The 16809-nt window shown below is 34.3% G+C and overlaps 2 protein-coding genes across 2 annotated transcripts; one reads left to right on the top strand and one right to left on the bottom strand.

The window, feature by feature from the left end:
• Positions 1-391: 391 nt before the first annotated feature.
• LOC112040931 (protein KINESIN LIGHT CHAIN-RELATED 3) lies at positions 392-4593 on the top strand. The gene is made up of 3 exons (XM_024073857.2): positions 392-735; positions 1414-3471; positions 4102-4593. Exons 2-3 carry the CDS (start codon positions 1460-1462, stop codon positions 4313-4315), a joined length of 2226 nt encoding a protein of 741 aa, XP_023929625.1. The 5' UTR covers positions 392-735; positions 1414-1459; the 3' UTR covers positions 4316-4593.
• Positions 4594-7602: 3009 nt separating this feature from the next.
• On the bottom strand, positions 7603-10784 carry LOC112040935 (pentatricopeptide repeat-containing protein At1g05750, chloroplastic). Its single transcript, XM_024073861.2, has one exon. It carries the CDS (start codon positions 10587-10589, stop codon positions 8061-8063), a length of 2529 nt encoding a protein of 842 aa, XP_023929629.1. The 5' UTR covers positions 10590-10784; the 3' UTR covers positions 7603-8060.
• Between the last annotated feature and the right edge of the window lie 6025 nt (positions 10785-16809).

The raw sequence follows: 16809 nt of genomic DNA, 5'->3' as shown, positions 1-16809 counted from the left end.
TGGTGATTTACTAATTACAATCGCACGTGTCATTAATTTGTGACAAATCCTAGATGAATCGAGAAAGAAAAAGAAAAAGTAAAAAAAGGAAAAATATAGAGAACTGCTAACTGTTACCGGTTTTAATTCAAACCCGCAATTGAAAAATATTGTTTTACTTATTACTAACCACTAGTAACAATCTGTCACTTAAAATTTGTTGTGAAAATATCATAAAAATATTGATGGCATTTCATGTTATCTAAAAATTACAACCCATAATCTCAAATAGAATGCCAGGTGGCAAATTACAGATACAGCAAAAAAGAGAAAAAACAACAAAAGCAAAACAAAAAGACAAAACGAATCAGGGGTTGTAAAAGCCGCTCCCTCGCGCGGGTGGGGTGGGTTGGGTTGGGAGAGAGAGAGAAGAAAAGAAGAGAAGTGAAGTCACCTTCTGACCTTTCTTTTTTTCCCTTCTCCTGACATTCCAACTCTGCAAAATACCCACTTTTTCTATTTTTCTATTTTCAACCTTTTATCTCTCTAAATCTCAAGCTTTTTAATTATATTATTTCATCTTTACTTACCTATTTTGTCCCTACCCTTTTGTCAAAATCCCTCCTTCTTTGTCTCCTTTCAACATCCCAGCTTATATATATTCCACCAGCAAAAGTTCAGATTTTTTCTGTGTATAAGGTATCTCTGTCTTTGTGTAACACCCCATAGAGCACCACCCAAGTTCCAATTTTTAAGGTATGTCTCTTCATTTCTATGTTCATTTATAGTTGAACCCAATTTCTTTGTTCTTCTTGTGCTGTTTATTTGGTTCCTTGTACCCTTTTCCATTTATAGTTGACTCAACTGCATATTCTGTTTCTCTGGTTTATGTTTTTTGGGATTTTGTTTTTTTAATGTGGTGTGTTTATGCTTTGTGATTTTGTTTATGGTTTTGTGTTTTTTTTGGTGATTTTGTTTCATGGGTTTTTTGTAATTGTCATGTTTCAATTTGTTATGAGTTGATATTTTGATAAGTTTGTACTGGTTTTGTGAAGATCTGATGAGAAAACTTTGGTGGATTGTAAAAACAAAACAAAAATAGAAAAAAGAAAGAGGAAAGTTTGAATTTTGTTATAATTGCTTGATTTTTGGTTCTTATATATGTCGGGGTGGACATAGAACTAGAAGTTTCACCAGCGGCTTGTTTGCAAGTTGAAGTCTTTGATGTTGTATTGCATTAGTGCTTTGTGTTTAATTCACTTTTTGTCTTTTTCTAACATATGTTAAGTTAAATGTTGATTGAGTATTTGGAATTTATTGAAGAGTTTGTATTCTCAAATGGAGTGTTTTGTAAATGTATATTTTTTTCTTGGTTGGATCTGCTGTGACACCTGTTGATAAAATGTGTTCTTTATGTTGGAATGTTTGTTGTAGATAATTTATTTGGTACCGGAGTTTTTATCGTTTTGGGTACATTAAAATGCCCGGCATTGTTATGGATGAAATTCATGAAGAAGGGGTTGTGAATGAACTGAATGGGAATTCTACACCCATCAAGGAAAATTTAGTTGAAAATAAGTCGCCGAAGAAAACAAGTCCACAAAGCCCTGGGATTGCGGCTGCTGATTCTCCTGCTAATGAGGTTGTTGATACCTCGATTGAGCAGCTTTATGAAAATGTTTGTGACTTGCAAAGTTCAGATCAGTCTCCCTCTAGGCGTAGCTTTGGATCTGATGGTGAAGAGTCTAGGATTGATTCAGAGTTGCGCCATCTTGTAGGAGGGGAGATGAAGGAGGTGGAGATAATGGAAGAAGAAGTGGTTGATAAGCCTGTATATGATTCTCATAGTGACTCAAGCTCTAAGAAGGGAAGTTCATCCACTAATAAGAAGTCGGTGAAGGTGGACAAGACTCAATCTCTAAGTTCTAAATCTGTTTCTCCAAGAAAATCAAAGAAACCTTCTCACTTGCAGTTGGACTCTGAAGCATCATCGAAATCAAGTCCTAAGGGCAAAAGTCCTCCTGAGAAGCCTTCTATGGGTAGGCGGAATGATAAGAGTTTGAAAAAACAAAACTCTGGTGCCTCTCTTGTGAAGAAGCATAAAAATTCTCCTTTGGGAGGGTCTAAGTTACAGGACGGATCTCAGGATCCTGCCGACTCAGAGTTAGCCAATCCAGATCTAGGACCCTTTTTACTTAAGCAAGCAAGGGATTTGATTTCTTCTGGGGATAATTCTCAGAAAGCACTTGAATTAGCTCTCCGAGCAGCAAAATCATTAGAAATATGTGCAAATGGGAAGCCCAGTTTAGAATTGGTCATGTGTTTGCATGTTATAGCAGCGATATACTGCAGCTTAGGCCAGTACAGTGAGGCAATTCCAATTCTTAATCGTTCGATTGAGATTCCATCTATTGAGGAAGGTCAAGAGCATGCCCTCGCTAAATTTGCCGGACACATGCAACTGGGCGATTCTTATGCTATGCTGGGCCAGCTTGAGAATTCAATAAGGTGTTATACAACGGGATTGGAGATCCAAAGACAAGTTCTGGGAGAAACTGACCCAAGAGTTGGTGAGACTTGTAGGTATTTGGCTGAAGCTCAAGTTCAAGCATTGCAATTTGATGAGGCTGAAAAGCTTTGTCAGATGGCCCTAGACATTCATAAAGAGAATGGTTCACCTGCATCTCTTGAAGAGGCAGCGGATAGGAGGCTCATGGGTCTTATATGTGAAACAAAAGGAGATCATGAAGCTGCCCTTGAGCACCTTGTTTTAGCCAGCATGGCTATGGTGGCAAATGGCCAGGAAGTGGAGGTGGCTTCTGTTGATTGTGGCATTGGTGATACATACTTATCTCTGTCTAGATATGATGAAGCTGTTTTTGCTTATCAGAAAGCACTCACAGTTTTCAAGACCACCAAAGGAGAGAATCATCCAGCCGTTGGTTCAGTCTTTGTCCGTCTGGCTGATTTGTATAACAAGACAGGTAAATTAAAGGAATCAAAATCATACTGTGAAAATGCCCTTCGGATGTATGAAAAGCCTATGCCTGGGGTCCAACCAGAGGAGATTGCAAGTGGACTCACTGATGTTTCTGTTATCTATGAATCAATGAATGAGCTTGAGCAGGCAATCAAATTGCTCCAGAAGGCATTAAAGATATATAATGATGCCCCTGGTCAGCAAAGCACAATAGCCGGAATTGAAGCCCAGATGGGGGTCTTGTATTACATGTTGGGGGATTATTCCGAATCTTACAATTCCTTAAATAATGCCATCTCAAAGCTCCGTGCAAGTGGAGAGAAGAAATCTGCCTTTTTTGGAATTGCTCTTAACCAAATGGGCCTTGCTTGTGTGCAGCGTTATGCTATAAATGAGGCTTTAGCATTATTTGAAGAAGCTAGGAGTGTTTTGGAACAAGAGTGTGGACCATATCACCCTGACACACTTGGGGTGTATAGCAATCTTGCTGGAACCTATGATGCAGTTGGCAGGTATGGACCCTTTATCATTCTTGTATTGTTCATTTCCTTGTTAGAAAGCTTTACCTAGAAAACTTTACCCTTGCATAATTTTCTTCTTCTCCTTTACTTATATATATATATATTATATATATATAAAATAGTCCTCTTCTTTTTGTTTTCCCTTTTTGCAAAGTGCATCTGAGTTGTAATTGATGAGGCCGTGTTATGTAGCACAGAAACGAATGTGAAAGAAGTGGCTGGGATTTCTTTACTTTCTTTCTTTAACACTGAAACTCATGGCAAATGAAATATCAATGCTGGACAAGGGCTAGCGATATGCACATTTTTTGATCCCTCACTTAACCTTTTGTTGTTATATATATATATTAAATTTAGAATTTCTGGCCATTGCTCTGTTAAAAAATGTCTTGGATGAGATCAAGAGGTGACTAATTAGGTTTAAACTGTGAATTCTGCTGACCAGGGGAAAAAAAAAAAAAACTGAAATCAGGAAATGAATTGTCTGATAATTTTTTTTTTTTTTGGTTAATAATTGCATCTTAGGAAAGGATTAGTAGGACCTTAATGTTAATGCTAGTTGTGAATGCTGGGAAATGAATTATTCATTTTTACAGTCATGCCTTTTGTTTTGTTATGCAGGTTGGATGATGCGATTCAAATTCTGGAGCATGTTGTTGGAGTGAGGGAGGAAAAGCTTGGGACAGCAAATCCTGATGTAAATGATGAGAAGAATAGGTTGTCTGAGTTATTAAAAGAAGCGGGCAGAGCTCGTAACAGAAAAAACAGATCACTAGAGAATCTCCTTGACGCCAACTCTCATAGTATAAACAATGATGGCATCCAGGTATTATAAGGATGTTTTATAGATTCAGGAACGAGTCTGATGTATTATAGGACATATTTATGTAAAAAGGAAAGGAAAGAAAGATAAAGAAGAAGAATGAGAAAATGGGGGAGGAGGGTGTTGGTTAGTTTTTTGTTGCGGGGGTCAATGAAATAATTGCCGGGGGGGATTGGTTGTTTTATTAATTTATATGATTATATTGGTTGAAGGATATTTTATTTTGTAATATTCTGTTGACATAATTATGTTAAAGCTTCAATAACATTTTCCTCATTTGTTTTTCATTATTCAAGAATTATAGGTTTGCTTACTCTCTGCCTAGCTTTGTTTATAATATCAGGATATTTGGAAACTAAAGTCCATTATGGTTCGTTTGTGTGGAGGTATTGAAAGAGAGTGATTTGGTTGGAGTGCAATTTTTAGCTTCAATGATTTGAATAGTAGGAAAGGACACATTTTTGTCTATGGTTGAAATTGAAGGATTTGAATTTTATTAATGTGTATTGAAATAAATAGTTGTAAAATATAATTTCAAATCCATGATGGTATTACAAATTTGCAATGTTTTGTTTAAGTAAAATCTTTAAAGTTTATGTCATCATGTATTTAAGCTAACAATTGGTCTTCTAATTCTTTGATTTTAAATGCTCAAATCCAAACTGTAGCTGTGTTCAAATCTCATTGTGACTAGCCTTATTTTGTACTCTGGAAATTTGAAACTTGCAAGTAATCCACTTTTTATTGGGTGGTTTAGTTTGGTAGTCCACTTCTTTATGTGGGTTTTAGGTGTTACCTAAAAAGTCAATGCCATAGCAATCTTGAGGATAATTTATTTATTGACAGGTCGAAGTAGGAAGGATGGTTCAAACTTTACATCTGAACATTTATATGACCATTTATTAATGTATATGCTAATGATGATTTGAATATTGATTTACTTGAAGTGAAGAACTGCCAACTGCAACCCTATCTACCATAGAAAGAGGCCACAAGAGGATCACATTGCAATTGAAAGCCGCAACATTACTTTAGTTTTATATTTCGTTATTTGAAAGAGTTGGTAACAACTAACAATCGGGACTTCCCAAGGTTTTAAATGCCCTTCCATTCCGTAGTATTGTCTAGTACGGCTGGTATTTTTCGTACTACTACCAAAATCAATATTAGATAATAAAATAGTCTTGTAAATAGTCTTGTACTGTTGATATTGAGTCGAGAATTAGAATTAAAAATTCAGACTTGTTAACTTTATTATGAATATCAACGGAGGTCAAGCTTATCACCAAATAAAATTATATGTTTAAGTTTGGTTTATTTTTTGTCGAACAAGTTCAAGCTACTTGATTATTATTTTTTTCCCTTATGTATGGTAAAACTATGATTAAAATGTTTTACTTATTCACAAATTTATGAATTTATTATTATTATCACAAATGGATTGTTTATATTATAAATAAATTACAAATAATAATTTTGTATCAAATGGACCAATTGATTATACAATCCAATTTCAAGTCTATATAAATAATTTTTAGACGAGTATACATATAAAAATATAGTACTCTATAATCTATATAGTTTATTCAAATTTTCACGTTTACGAGTTTATTTATGAATACATTATTATGTTTAAGCTTGACTTGTTTAATAATTAAGCCTAAAGTTGGACTTGAGCTTGACTTGTTTACTAAATAAACGAATATAAAATCTTTTTTCTCAAACCAAACTCGGGCTATTTATAAACAACTTAATTCATTTACAGTCATACTTCCAAAATTAGTATAAAAACCCCAACACAAGGTGTACAAGTTAAATGGTCCTTTATATACAATGTTAACCTTCTCTCATATTTGGTCGAAGTATTTATTTATTTTACACGGACAAATTAAATGAAACATTTTAAAGAGTAACGGTACAAACGTAACAATATTCATAACAAATTTTACAAATACTAAGTTGGCAATTTGCTATTTAACCGTTAATAACTTGTAATTTTAACAATTATGAAATTTATTGTGAATTATATTATGTCGGTGAACTTATTGCATTTTGAAACTTTGCTTCTTAGTCCCATGTAGAACCAGATTTACCTAACATAGGTCCCATGTAAACATTGGACACTTACAAGTACAACACCCCAACTGTCCAAATGGCGTCTTAATCATGATGGGATGCAATGGTCTGTTTATGAGGACATCACCGACACTTGAAGAAGTGTTGAAGTGTTACCTACCTTGTCAGTCGTCAAATTAAGAAGACATCAAGAACCAACCCAGAGGTGATTGCGTGCTAAATTGTCATTATTCAACAGCAGAAAAATCTGAAATGAGATCCTTTCTGGGAAGCATTGCAAGACTAGACCACAAAGAGAGAGAGAGCTTTGGCACAAATGTGATATTCACAGGAATTAAAATTTATTATTGCTTGAACAAACGAGGCTTGGAAAAAGGCATTAATTCTCTCACACTTGTTAGCGTAGATTGTTCGTACACATCACTCATATCATATTTAAAATATAGACATTAATAAAAAATGTGTTTATCGCGTGTGAAATTATGGATATTGTATGTATATAGCTAATTTTTGAAAGAAACAAGCCGAAACACTCTACTACTTAACAAATTTGACCTTTAAAAATTGCTTCAAAACTAACTTTCAACAATCCATTCTCACTAGATAAAATTAAATTAAAGACATCCAATATATTGAATCCATCACTTGCCCTAATACTCTTTGACATTTGCTGATTTTTTTTTCACTGCAACTTTCATCTTCAAAAACTCTAATTAATATAAGAGTCTCAGACCATCAATGACCGCATCTTTTTCAATCTCTGCAATCATTATACAGAAATGATTGAATAGATAAGTTTTGGTTAATCACAAATTCACAATACAAAGTTGTATTAAGTTTAGAACTATGATTTTCCTTATTCTTGGGTTTCATGAACTAAACTTATGTATTAAGTAATAATATTTTTAAAAATAATTTTTATTTATTAAAACTTTAGGTTTAATTTAAATTTTTATATTGTAAGACAAATAAACAAGACATTACGTTTTATTATTATTATTATTATTATTATTATTATTGCAACACTACAAGACAAATAATATGTTAGTCGTATTTTGGACCTTGGGCCATTGCCTAAATGGCCTAATCGTTGAGCCACCCCTACTCCCATGATCCCATTCTATACATAAATATGTTGTTTTAGTTTTCTCAAACTCCATTCTTCTTCAGCTTAGGAAGAAAATCTTCATCCGCAAACACAAACTGAAAACTATAGAGAAAGCTATGGAAATATGGAGTTCTATTATTCATTGATCTTTACAAAAGAATGGCCTCCTATATATAGAAAAAATGGACTATAAGAAAACTTAAAATGAATCACCTGAAACTTTCCTAGCTGCAGTTAAGTACAAATATTTATTCAAACTTCTCATACTTATCTGCAAATGTATGGATATTTGTGTCCCTAATAGACATTTACAAGGTCTCACTAAATATCTATTAACAAGTGGTTAAGTAAAAAAGGGAAAAAAAAGTCCCAACAAAAACAAATGTTAGAAAGTCATGCTTAGACTTATTTCATAAATTCTCGATGAGGAGAATCAAGATATGTTAATAAGCGCAACATATGCGTCATAAATAATCCCCCCATTGGCATCCAAATTGTTGACCAAGTATTATCTCATTTCTCAATCACTAGAGAGTAAAGAGATAGCCCCACTGATGATAACAGCAGCCAGCATTAACAGACACTCTGGTTATATAGCAAATCAATGTATTTACTTGAATTTATACCTTCCACATTAGACTCATCAGATCCAATAACTTTTTGTGTTCGAGGGTTATAACCTACCCTTTTCATCTCTATAGTTAAACTTTCTATTGCACCATAGATTTCTTCAGACTGATGGTGTGAATGATCACCTGAAATAAATGAATGAATTTTGTGATCAACTTCAATCCAACTGCATCCGGGCTGCTTTTTGAGTCTCAGATCTTTAATTTCTGATCTAACTCTAGTAACTTCATTCTGTTTCCCAAAGCCCTCATATATGTTTGAAAGGAGGACACGGTAACTTATGCACGTAGGATCAAGTTCGAAAATGTGTTTAGACACAAGCTCTGCCAGCTTTTCATTGCCATGAGTTTTGCATGATCCAAGCAATGAACCCCATATGAGATCATCTGGGACACAAGGCATGGTCATTATCAGATCATAAGCCTGCTTTAGATGGCCAGCTCGGCCCAAAAGATCAACAATGCAAGTATACTGCTCAACTTGAGGCTCAAGTTTGTGATCTTCAACCATGCTTTTAAAACATTTCAATCCCATATCAACCCTGCCTGTGTGACTGCATGCAGAAAGAAGAGCTGTAAAAGTTGCATGGTCGGGCTTCATGCCTGTTTCTGTCATCTTTTTGAACAAAACAAACATTTCATCTGTACGACCATGCATTCCAAATCCTAAAATAATTGAATTCCAGGATACTTTATCTCTTTCGAGCATTTTCTCAAATAGAGTTGTTGAGCTGTCTATATCTCCACATTTGGCATAGGTAGCTATTAGAGAATTGCTCACTGAAACATTAGACTCAATCCCATGCCGTAATAAGTAACAATGTATTTCCTTGCATAGGATCATGACTGAAAACCTAGCACATACAGAGAGAATACATGAGGCTGTGACACTATTGGGTGCAATTTGTTCAGATTGCATTTCACAAAAAGCCTTCAATGCTTTGTCTGCACACTCATTCTGGGCATAACCAGATATTAAGGAATTCCAAGATACCAAATCCCTTGCTGGTAATCTCTGGAAAACCTTTTGAGCAGATTCAATATCTTGGCATTTTGCATACATATCAACAAGTGCACCACCAATAAACATATCGTCATCAAACCCCATTTTTATTGCCAAGCCATGGATTTCCATGCCTCTTGAATTAAGAGTCAAGAATGAACATGCTCGCAACACAGCCAGAAGCATGACAGAGTCAGCAAAGCCATACTCTGATAAGAATGTATAGAATAATTCCAATGCCTCAGCAGCCCAACCACCCTGAGCACAATTTGAAATTACTGCACCCCACATGACCAAGTTACGATTTTGAGAACTCCTGAAAATTTTCAAACCAGTTTCAGGATCACCACATTTAAAGTACATGTCTATGAGAGCTGTTTCAACTCTTACATTGTAATCTAGCCCAAAGCTGACAATGCGTCCATGCATTTGCTTTCCTATTGCTAAATCTGACAACTGGGAGCACAAAACTAAAACAGCCACCAAAGTAGAAGAATCTGGTTTAGTCCCCATTGCCAACATATCACGGAACATGTCCAATGCTTGCAATAAACACCCATTCGAGACATAGCCCAAAATCATCACATTCCATATCACCGCATTTCCTCGGCTTGATTCATTGTCAAGAATTCCCTTGAATACATGTTCTGCAGTCCTTACATCTCCACATTTCATGTACATTTCAATCAATCCGCTGACCAAAAACTCTTCAACATTCAACCCACTTTTCACAACAAACCCATGAATCTCTCGCCCATGAATCAAAGACTTAATTGAAGAACACGAAGAGAGAGCTGAAAGGCAAGCTACCCGATTTGGGTACACACCATATTCCCAAATCATCATGCTAAAAGTTATCAATGCACCCATGTAATCCCCAGATTGGTAAAACCCAGATATCATCGAGTTCCAAGAAACCGGATCCCTCTCACCCATTTCCTCAAACATCTGCACTGCATACTCAACTGCACCGCATTTCAAATACACACTCAAAAGCGAATTCCCAGCAGAAACATCATTCAAAACTCCTAACTTCAACACATGCCCATGAACTTGTTTAACCTTGTCTACATCACAAAGCCCACCAAAAGCCTTAATTAAACATGGAAAGAACCTAAATTTCTCAGCCTGAAAACCATCACATTCAAACATCTTAAGATAAACCCTGATTGCATTTTCAAACAATCCATCATCTACACACTCCTTAATCAACTTACAGGCTGAAGAAACATTATTAGTAGGCTGGTTATACAAAAGGTGAGTCTTAACGATTGATTTCTGAGATGGGTTTTCTTGGAACTGTATGGAAGTGCTACAATTCTGAAACTTAATGCTATAACACAGTGAAGAAGCTCTTTTGCTATAAAGGGCATGGCTGAGTGAGTAGTGGGTTACCTTAAATGGTCTTAGAGGGTAGCTTTGTTCCGTGCAGTGACCGTTAGGTGAGCCCAGTGGTGTCAAGATTGCCATTGTTGCAAAGGCAGAATCCTCACAAACCAAAACCCATCTGATCTTGGACGGTCAAGTACATGGAAAACACTGTCGATAGAACAGAGGCACAAAAACATCCAGCAGAAACGACTATTCTTTGATTTTCGTAAAGTAACTTATAAAATGGTGTCGTTTTTGCAGTTTTGTTTGAAAATACTAAAGTACCCAGCCTTCTTCCATACCGCGACTATGGGGTAAACGAGTTTTGCCGAATAGGGCCTCTTTGGCTCGACTCGTCAATAAAAATTAAAGACTCAAATTTGGTTTAAGTTTGAGAGAAGTTTAAAAATAATATTTAAACTTGAACATATGAGATTGCCAAAAAGTTTAAGTTCGGCTTGATTAATTAGTCAAGCCAAGTTTGAACTTAATATCAAGCTTAAACTCGAGCCCAAGTCAAGCTTTTTAACTTGAGATCCAAAAAAATTGCATCATCAAATGCTTATATCACCAAAAATCAAGTAAACAAAATAATATACTTATTTTATTGTGTTTTTAATTCCATCCGTAATTAGAAATTATTTAAATTATAACTTTACATAATTAAATCCATCTATTAATCATTCATTGTCTATAGCTTGAGTAATTGTTCAAAATACAATTTTTACATCCACATTTTTCATTTGTGCAACTATAATATTCACAAATCTAAATAAATTAACATTCCAAAACATATGTGTAATGTCATAATAATGAGTTTATTTAATAAACATATATCAAGTTATAAACAAGTCTAAGCTTGGCATGTTTTGTATCGAGCCCTATTGTTCATGAACAATTTTTTTTTTCTTGGGTTTGGCTTGTTTGATAAACAAGCCTAAAACTAAGGCTCAAACTTGACTTATTTATAAACAAACGAACATGAAAAAGCTTTTTATCGAGCCGAGTTTAAGTTGTTCATGAACGGCTTGATTTGTTTATAGTCCTAACCTTGAAATTATTTCTCAGAGAGAGAGAGAGAGAGAGAGAGAGAGAGAGATACATTTATTTTAAGAGAATGCAATATGTTAGGACATATGTGATTTGATGTTAGGATCATATGTCAACATTTTATATAATTGGCTAATTTTTTGACAAAACGCACTTTACTTGTAATTAGGTAAATCTAGGATGTGTTTAATACTTCAAGAAATAAGATTTCAAGTTCAAGTGTTAAAGCCATACAAGTCTGTCCAAGAATGAAGTGAGAAAGTGCTGTATTTTAAAACTCGATAGCTAGCTCGACAGCTAGCATCTATCAAGGTTTAAAAGCTGCTGAAGCCCATGCCTCGATAGCTAGCTCGATAGATGGCTATCTATTGAGGTTTATGAAATTCAGTTTTTTAAGCTGATTTTCATCCAATCTGTGGATATATGTTTGAGATTTCTTTTCTCACAATCCTAAACATATATAATAATTATTTTAAGGGCCGAAAAAGGTTATGCACAGTTGCACAAGAGCACCAGAACATAAATGTGAAGAAGTGTAACCGGAAACCTAGTTTGCCATAGTTCTTCTTTCTCTTCAAGAAGCTGCTGTGTTTGTACACCGTAGTGTTTTGTAACCAAGCAACTTCGTGATCTTCATCGTGTGATGAGCTGAAGAACTTTGCAGCCAACATCCTTTTCAAGTTGGTGATCAAGTTGCTACTGGAATTCGCGCAATTTGTTAGTCATGTACTAGGAGCCATGCATTGAAAATGAAAGATTATCACTACAGAACAAGTCCAATTGGGTATTGGGGTAAGAGTTCAGCTGTAGGTTGGTATAGGTTGTTTTGATAATAGTGGATTTTCGAGCATGGTGACCTTAAAATTACCCGGTGGGGTTTTTGCTATATAAGTTTTCCCCATTTGTAAACAAATCACTGTGTCAATTTATTTTCCGCTGCATATTTTAGTTATTTTTTTGTACTACCATGCATCTTGCATGTTAATTTGATTAATTAATAAACTTGACTAATTAATCAATTAATTCACCACAAGAGGTCAATACATTCTTAGCCTATCACCATATATTGTTTTTTTCCCCCTTTTCGTATTATTGCCATGAGTTTGCAGACCTACTATGGCACCTAAAATTTGTTCAGCATGTGGACAATGAACTCTTGAGCTTGATAGTTACCATTTCATGGAGCATGTGGTTTAACCGAAATGCTGTTAGATAAGGACAGCCAAGGCAACATGCATCATTCATGTTGCACAAATGCAGGAGCTTGTTTGTAGAGTTCTAGTTAGCAAACTCTACTCCAACACAGCAGTTAGTGACCAAGGACCCACCTGGACACCTCCACAGGAATTGTTTTACAAGATCAATGTTGATGGGGCTGTCTTTGCTCAACTAAACGCATCAGGTGTGGGAGTGGTTATTAGGGATTCGGCTGGAAGGGTTGTAGCAGCATTGAGTAAAAATCCAAACGTGTCATTGGGACCCCTGGAGATGGGAGCTATATTGTTGGCAGAAGGAGTTCGTTTTGCCTAGGAGGTGGCTATATGTGATGTAGTGTTTGATAGCGATTCCAAAATAGTCTCAAATGCAGTTTTAGGCAATACAACTTCACTTATAGCTATTGCTAACGTTATTATGGGGATCCAACAGCAATTCGAGGTGTTTCGAATTGCACAATTTTCATATGTAAAAAGACGGGGAAATAAGTCTGCTCATATCTTGGCTTAGTTTGCTAAGGGTATCGATTGTTTTGTTGTTTGATTAGAGGAAAACCCGTTTATGATCGAGTCCTCGTTAGCTCAAGATGTAATAAGTTTCTCTTGTTCTTAATAAAAGTGTTATCTTCTTATCATTTTTTTTTTCTTGATTAGTAAAATAGTTTATGGTTGAAGCTTTTTGGATGGGTGATAATGTATTTTAGCCTAATTTGGGGTAAGTGTTCAATTGTTGGTTAGTATAAGGTACTAGGATTCCTTTACTTGTAACTGCTTGTTTTGATAATAGTGGATTCTCGGGAGTGGTGACCTTAAATTCACCATGTAAGATTTTGCCTCAATGATTTTCCCCATTTGTAAACAAATCACCTGTGTCAAATTTAATTTCCGCTGCATTTATTTATTTAGTGATTTTTTTGTGCTACCACACGTATTATATGTTAATTAACTTAATTAATTAACTTAGCTAATTAATTGGTTAATTTACCTAAGGGGTCAATACATTCTTGGCCTATCGGTAAGTGCCAACACTGTTTCACTTGGATGAACTAAGACATGACATTAAGCATCAATGTATAAGATAAATAAATAATTACATACACTAAGGAAATCTGTTGAGAAATTAAGATATAACTTCAGCTAAACATTTTAAACGTGATTATCTTAAGAGATTTTTTGAAAATATTTTGAGTGAAGAAAACATTAAGGCAAATTTTGTAATTAACTTCTATAAATAAACTTTTTATCACCAAATCTACAAAGCATACATGACACTTTTACCAACCACCAAGGAGTATCAACCACCAAGGAGTAAATAGTCTAATCAATGGAAAATTCATTGGTTGGACAAAAAAAAATGAAGCTTTTCTTTCATGCACTTGTTAATCGGTTGAGACTGATTACAATTCTTAAAAGGGAAAAATTATAGTACATCAACATCTATTTGATCTTAAAAGTGTAATTTTCCCTGGGTTCTAAAAAAACTGCTTCCACAAATTAAAGTTGTGAGAAAGCTTTTGAATTCATTTGTGCAGCAAATTTATTTTGCAAACAATGACCATTCCACAATTTATAGGAAGATAATGACAATTCCACAATTTATAGGAAGAAAAAAAATATGAAATGGGAGTTCAGGTAGAAAAATAGAAGATTCATCCAGAACAATTGAGGCAGGGCCTTAGCTTTACTTTGAATGCCAATTTTTTTTCCAGAACAATGTATAGATTTATAACTTGATCGTACAATGAAACTTCTAGACCTATGTGCTAAATTCCGAGACTCACTGATATAAGGACCAGTACCAAGAAAGTGAGCATAACTGGGAAATTAGTATGGGAAACATGAAGAGAAAAGGTCTAATTAATAGCAATAATGTATTCGAAATTTTACTTGGGGACCTAAATAGTTGGAAGAATACTCATTTGTTCACTTCTGTTTGATAGCTATTGTCATTCAGCATTCTTTCTTTTTTTTTTTTAATCTTTTTTTTTAAGTGATAAACATTTTATTAGAAAGAAAACAAAGAAACCCTCTAATTTTTAAAGAATTTTTTTGGTAGAAATTACACACCCACCCAGAAGGGAAGTGGCAGTAAATGTAAATAATTTACCAAGTCTACAAAAGAGAAGGGACTATAACTTTGCCAATACCAGTAGTCCACTCATAAAAAGACAACAATCATAAATACTTTAGTTGAAGAGTAAACATTAAACAACTCAATGCCATTAAATATGTGATTATTTAGGATCTAATTTGGGCCCGTTTGGTAGAGGAGTTTGAGTAATATTTTTTGTAGTTTTTTGAAATACGTGCGGGTGAAAAAGTGTGTGAAAAAGTGTGTAATATTGTCTAAAAACTGAAAATGAGTTGTTAACAACTCTACCAAACGGAGCCTAAATTCTTTTAACAACTAATGAGTTTCTGTAATTTAGACTGAAAGGTGTTGACCTCATGTAATGTCGTAGTTTTCATATATGATATATCTAATTCTCCATTGCTAGGTTATTAATATGCTTAGCATCCTTAAGAATGTAAGTAAATTCTATTATGAAAACAATGCCATGCTAATAAACTGAATGCACTCACCAAGTAAACATTGTTCACAGAAGTCCCATGAGCCATCTCAAGGATTAATGGTTGAAAGGTCCAAGAATCATTCACCGTGAATATAAGCTATCCTTGAAATTAGGGAGTACTTCTCGCTAACAAAAATCTATGCTCTTCATTCATTAGATCCTATCAAACCTCTGTCTGTAAGTAAAATGAAAGAAAATAAGAGAGGATACTAATAATATGCCAACCATATAGCAAAAATAATTTCAAAAAGGTATACAACAAAAGTTTGAACACTTTCATTTCATTTTTTCTGATTATAAAAAAATCAAAATACACATTGCAAGTAAGAATTCAATGGAATTTTTATATTCTCTACCAGAAAGATATTTCTCTCTTTTTTCCTCCTCCCAACTTTCTCCCCAACAAAAGACAGACAAAAACTGGTCGCCCCTCCCCCTCAATAGGTAAAGCTAAACTGTAAGGGAGAAGTATCTCTGGATATGTGAAAAGGAAAAAAAAAAAACATATATAACGCTTAGAAAAATATACGAATCTAAGAAGTTTAAGTTGCAAACAACATAGATGCCAATGAGCTTTAGCTCTAACTCAACTTTAACAACTCAGCAAAGGGAAAAAAAAATTATAGAATAAAAAAATTTGAAGGACTGAACTATTGACACACTCCAAGACAAACTTCATAAATTAGCAAAGCAACTATCACCTAAGGCTTCCTAAGTCATATTTAGCTGCCATGGGAGTAAACACAAGCAACAAAACCAACAAACAAACTAAAAAACTATAGATCGAAAAAAAATTGTGTCGAAAATATAAAAATAGAAAGAAAAAAAAAACTCACATCAAATGACTTCAAAAATACATGGAAAAATCACCATCATCCACTTATTATCCAACTATAGACTTAAAATAAAACCCCGCATCATTATTATTATTATGTTTTAATTACTACTTTTTTTTTTTGATGAGGTGCTCATTTTTTCTATATTGCAGTTGCTAACAAAACATTCTTATTATGAGTTACAATGTCTAATTTTATTATGTTACAAAACATTCTTATTATGTTACATAGAATATGTAACAATTCAACTTAAACAAATCAACAAAGTAAAAAAAATTATAGAATAAAAAATATTTGAAGAACTGAACTATTGACACACTCCAAATATACATAATCATTTGACAAACTCCATAAATTAGCAAAGCAACTACCAACTAAGGCTTCCTAAGTTATATTAGCTGCCATGGGAGTAAACCCAAGCAACAAAGCCAACAAACAAAGTAAAAACTGCAGATTGAAAAAAAAGATTGTGATGAAAAAAAAAAATTATAGAATATCTAATTTGCAGTTGTTACAAAACATTACAATGACTAGCTTTTGAAAGTGCCACAGAAAAATCAGTATTTGAAAGAAATGAACAAGATAAAAATAAAAGATAACATCATTGCTAAGATAGAGAAGACAATCAAAAGGTTGGAAGAGGAGA

The sequence above is a fragment of the Quercus suber genome, unplaced genomic scaffold (assembly GCF_002906115.3).
Source record: "Quercus suber isolate HL8 unplaced genomic scaffold, Cork oak 2.0 scaffold_964, whole genome shotgun sequence".
NCBI lineage: Eukaryota > Viridiplantae > Streptophyta > Magnoliopsida > Fagales > Fagaceae > Quercus > Quercus suber.
This window is presented reverse-complemented; position numbering and strand designations above follow the sequence as displayed.

Coding starts and splice junctions, on each gene's coding strand:
- LOC112040931 (XM_024073857.2), top strand. CDS start 1,460: ATGCCCGGCATTGTTATGGATGAAATTCATGAAGAAGGGGTTGTGAAT. Junction 3,472..4,101: donor ACCTATGATGCAGTTGGCAG/GTATGGACCCTT, acceptor TTTGTTATGCAG/GTTGGATGATGCGATTCAAA.
- LOC112040935 (XM_024073861.2), bottom strand. CDS start 10,589: ATGGCAATCTTGACACCACTGGGCTCACCTAACGGTCACTGCACGGAA.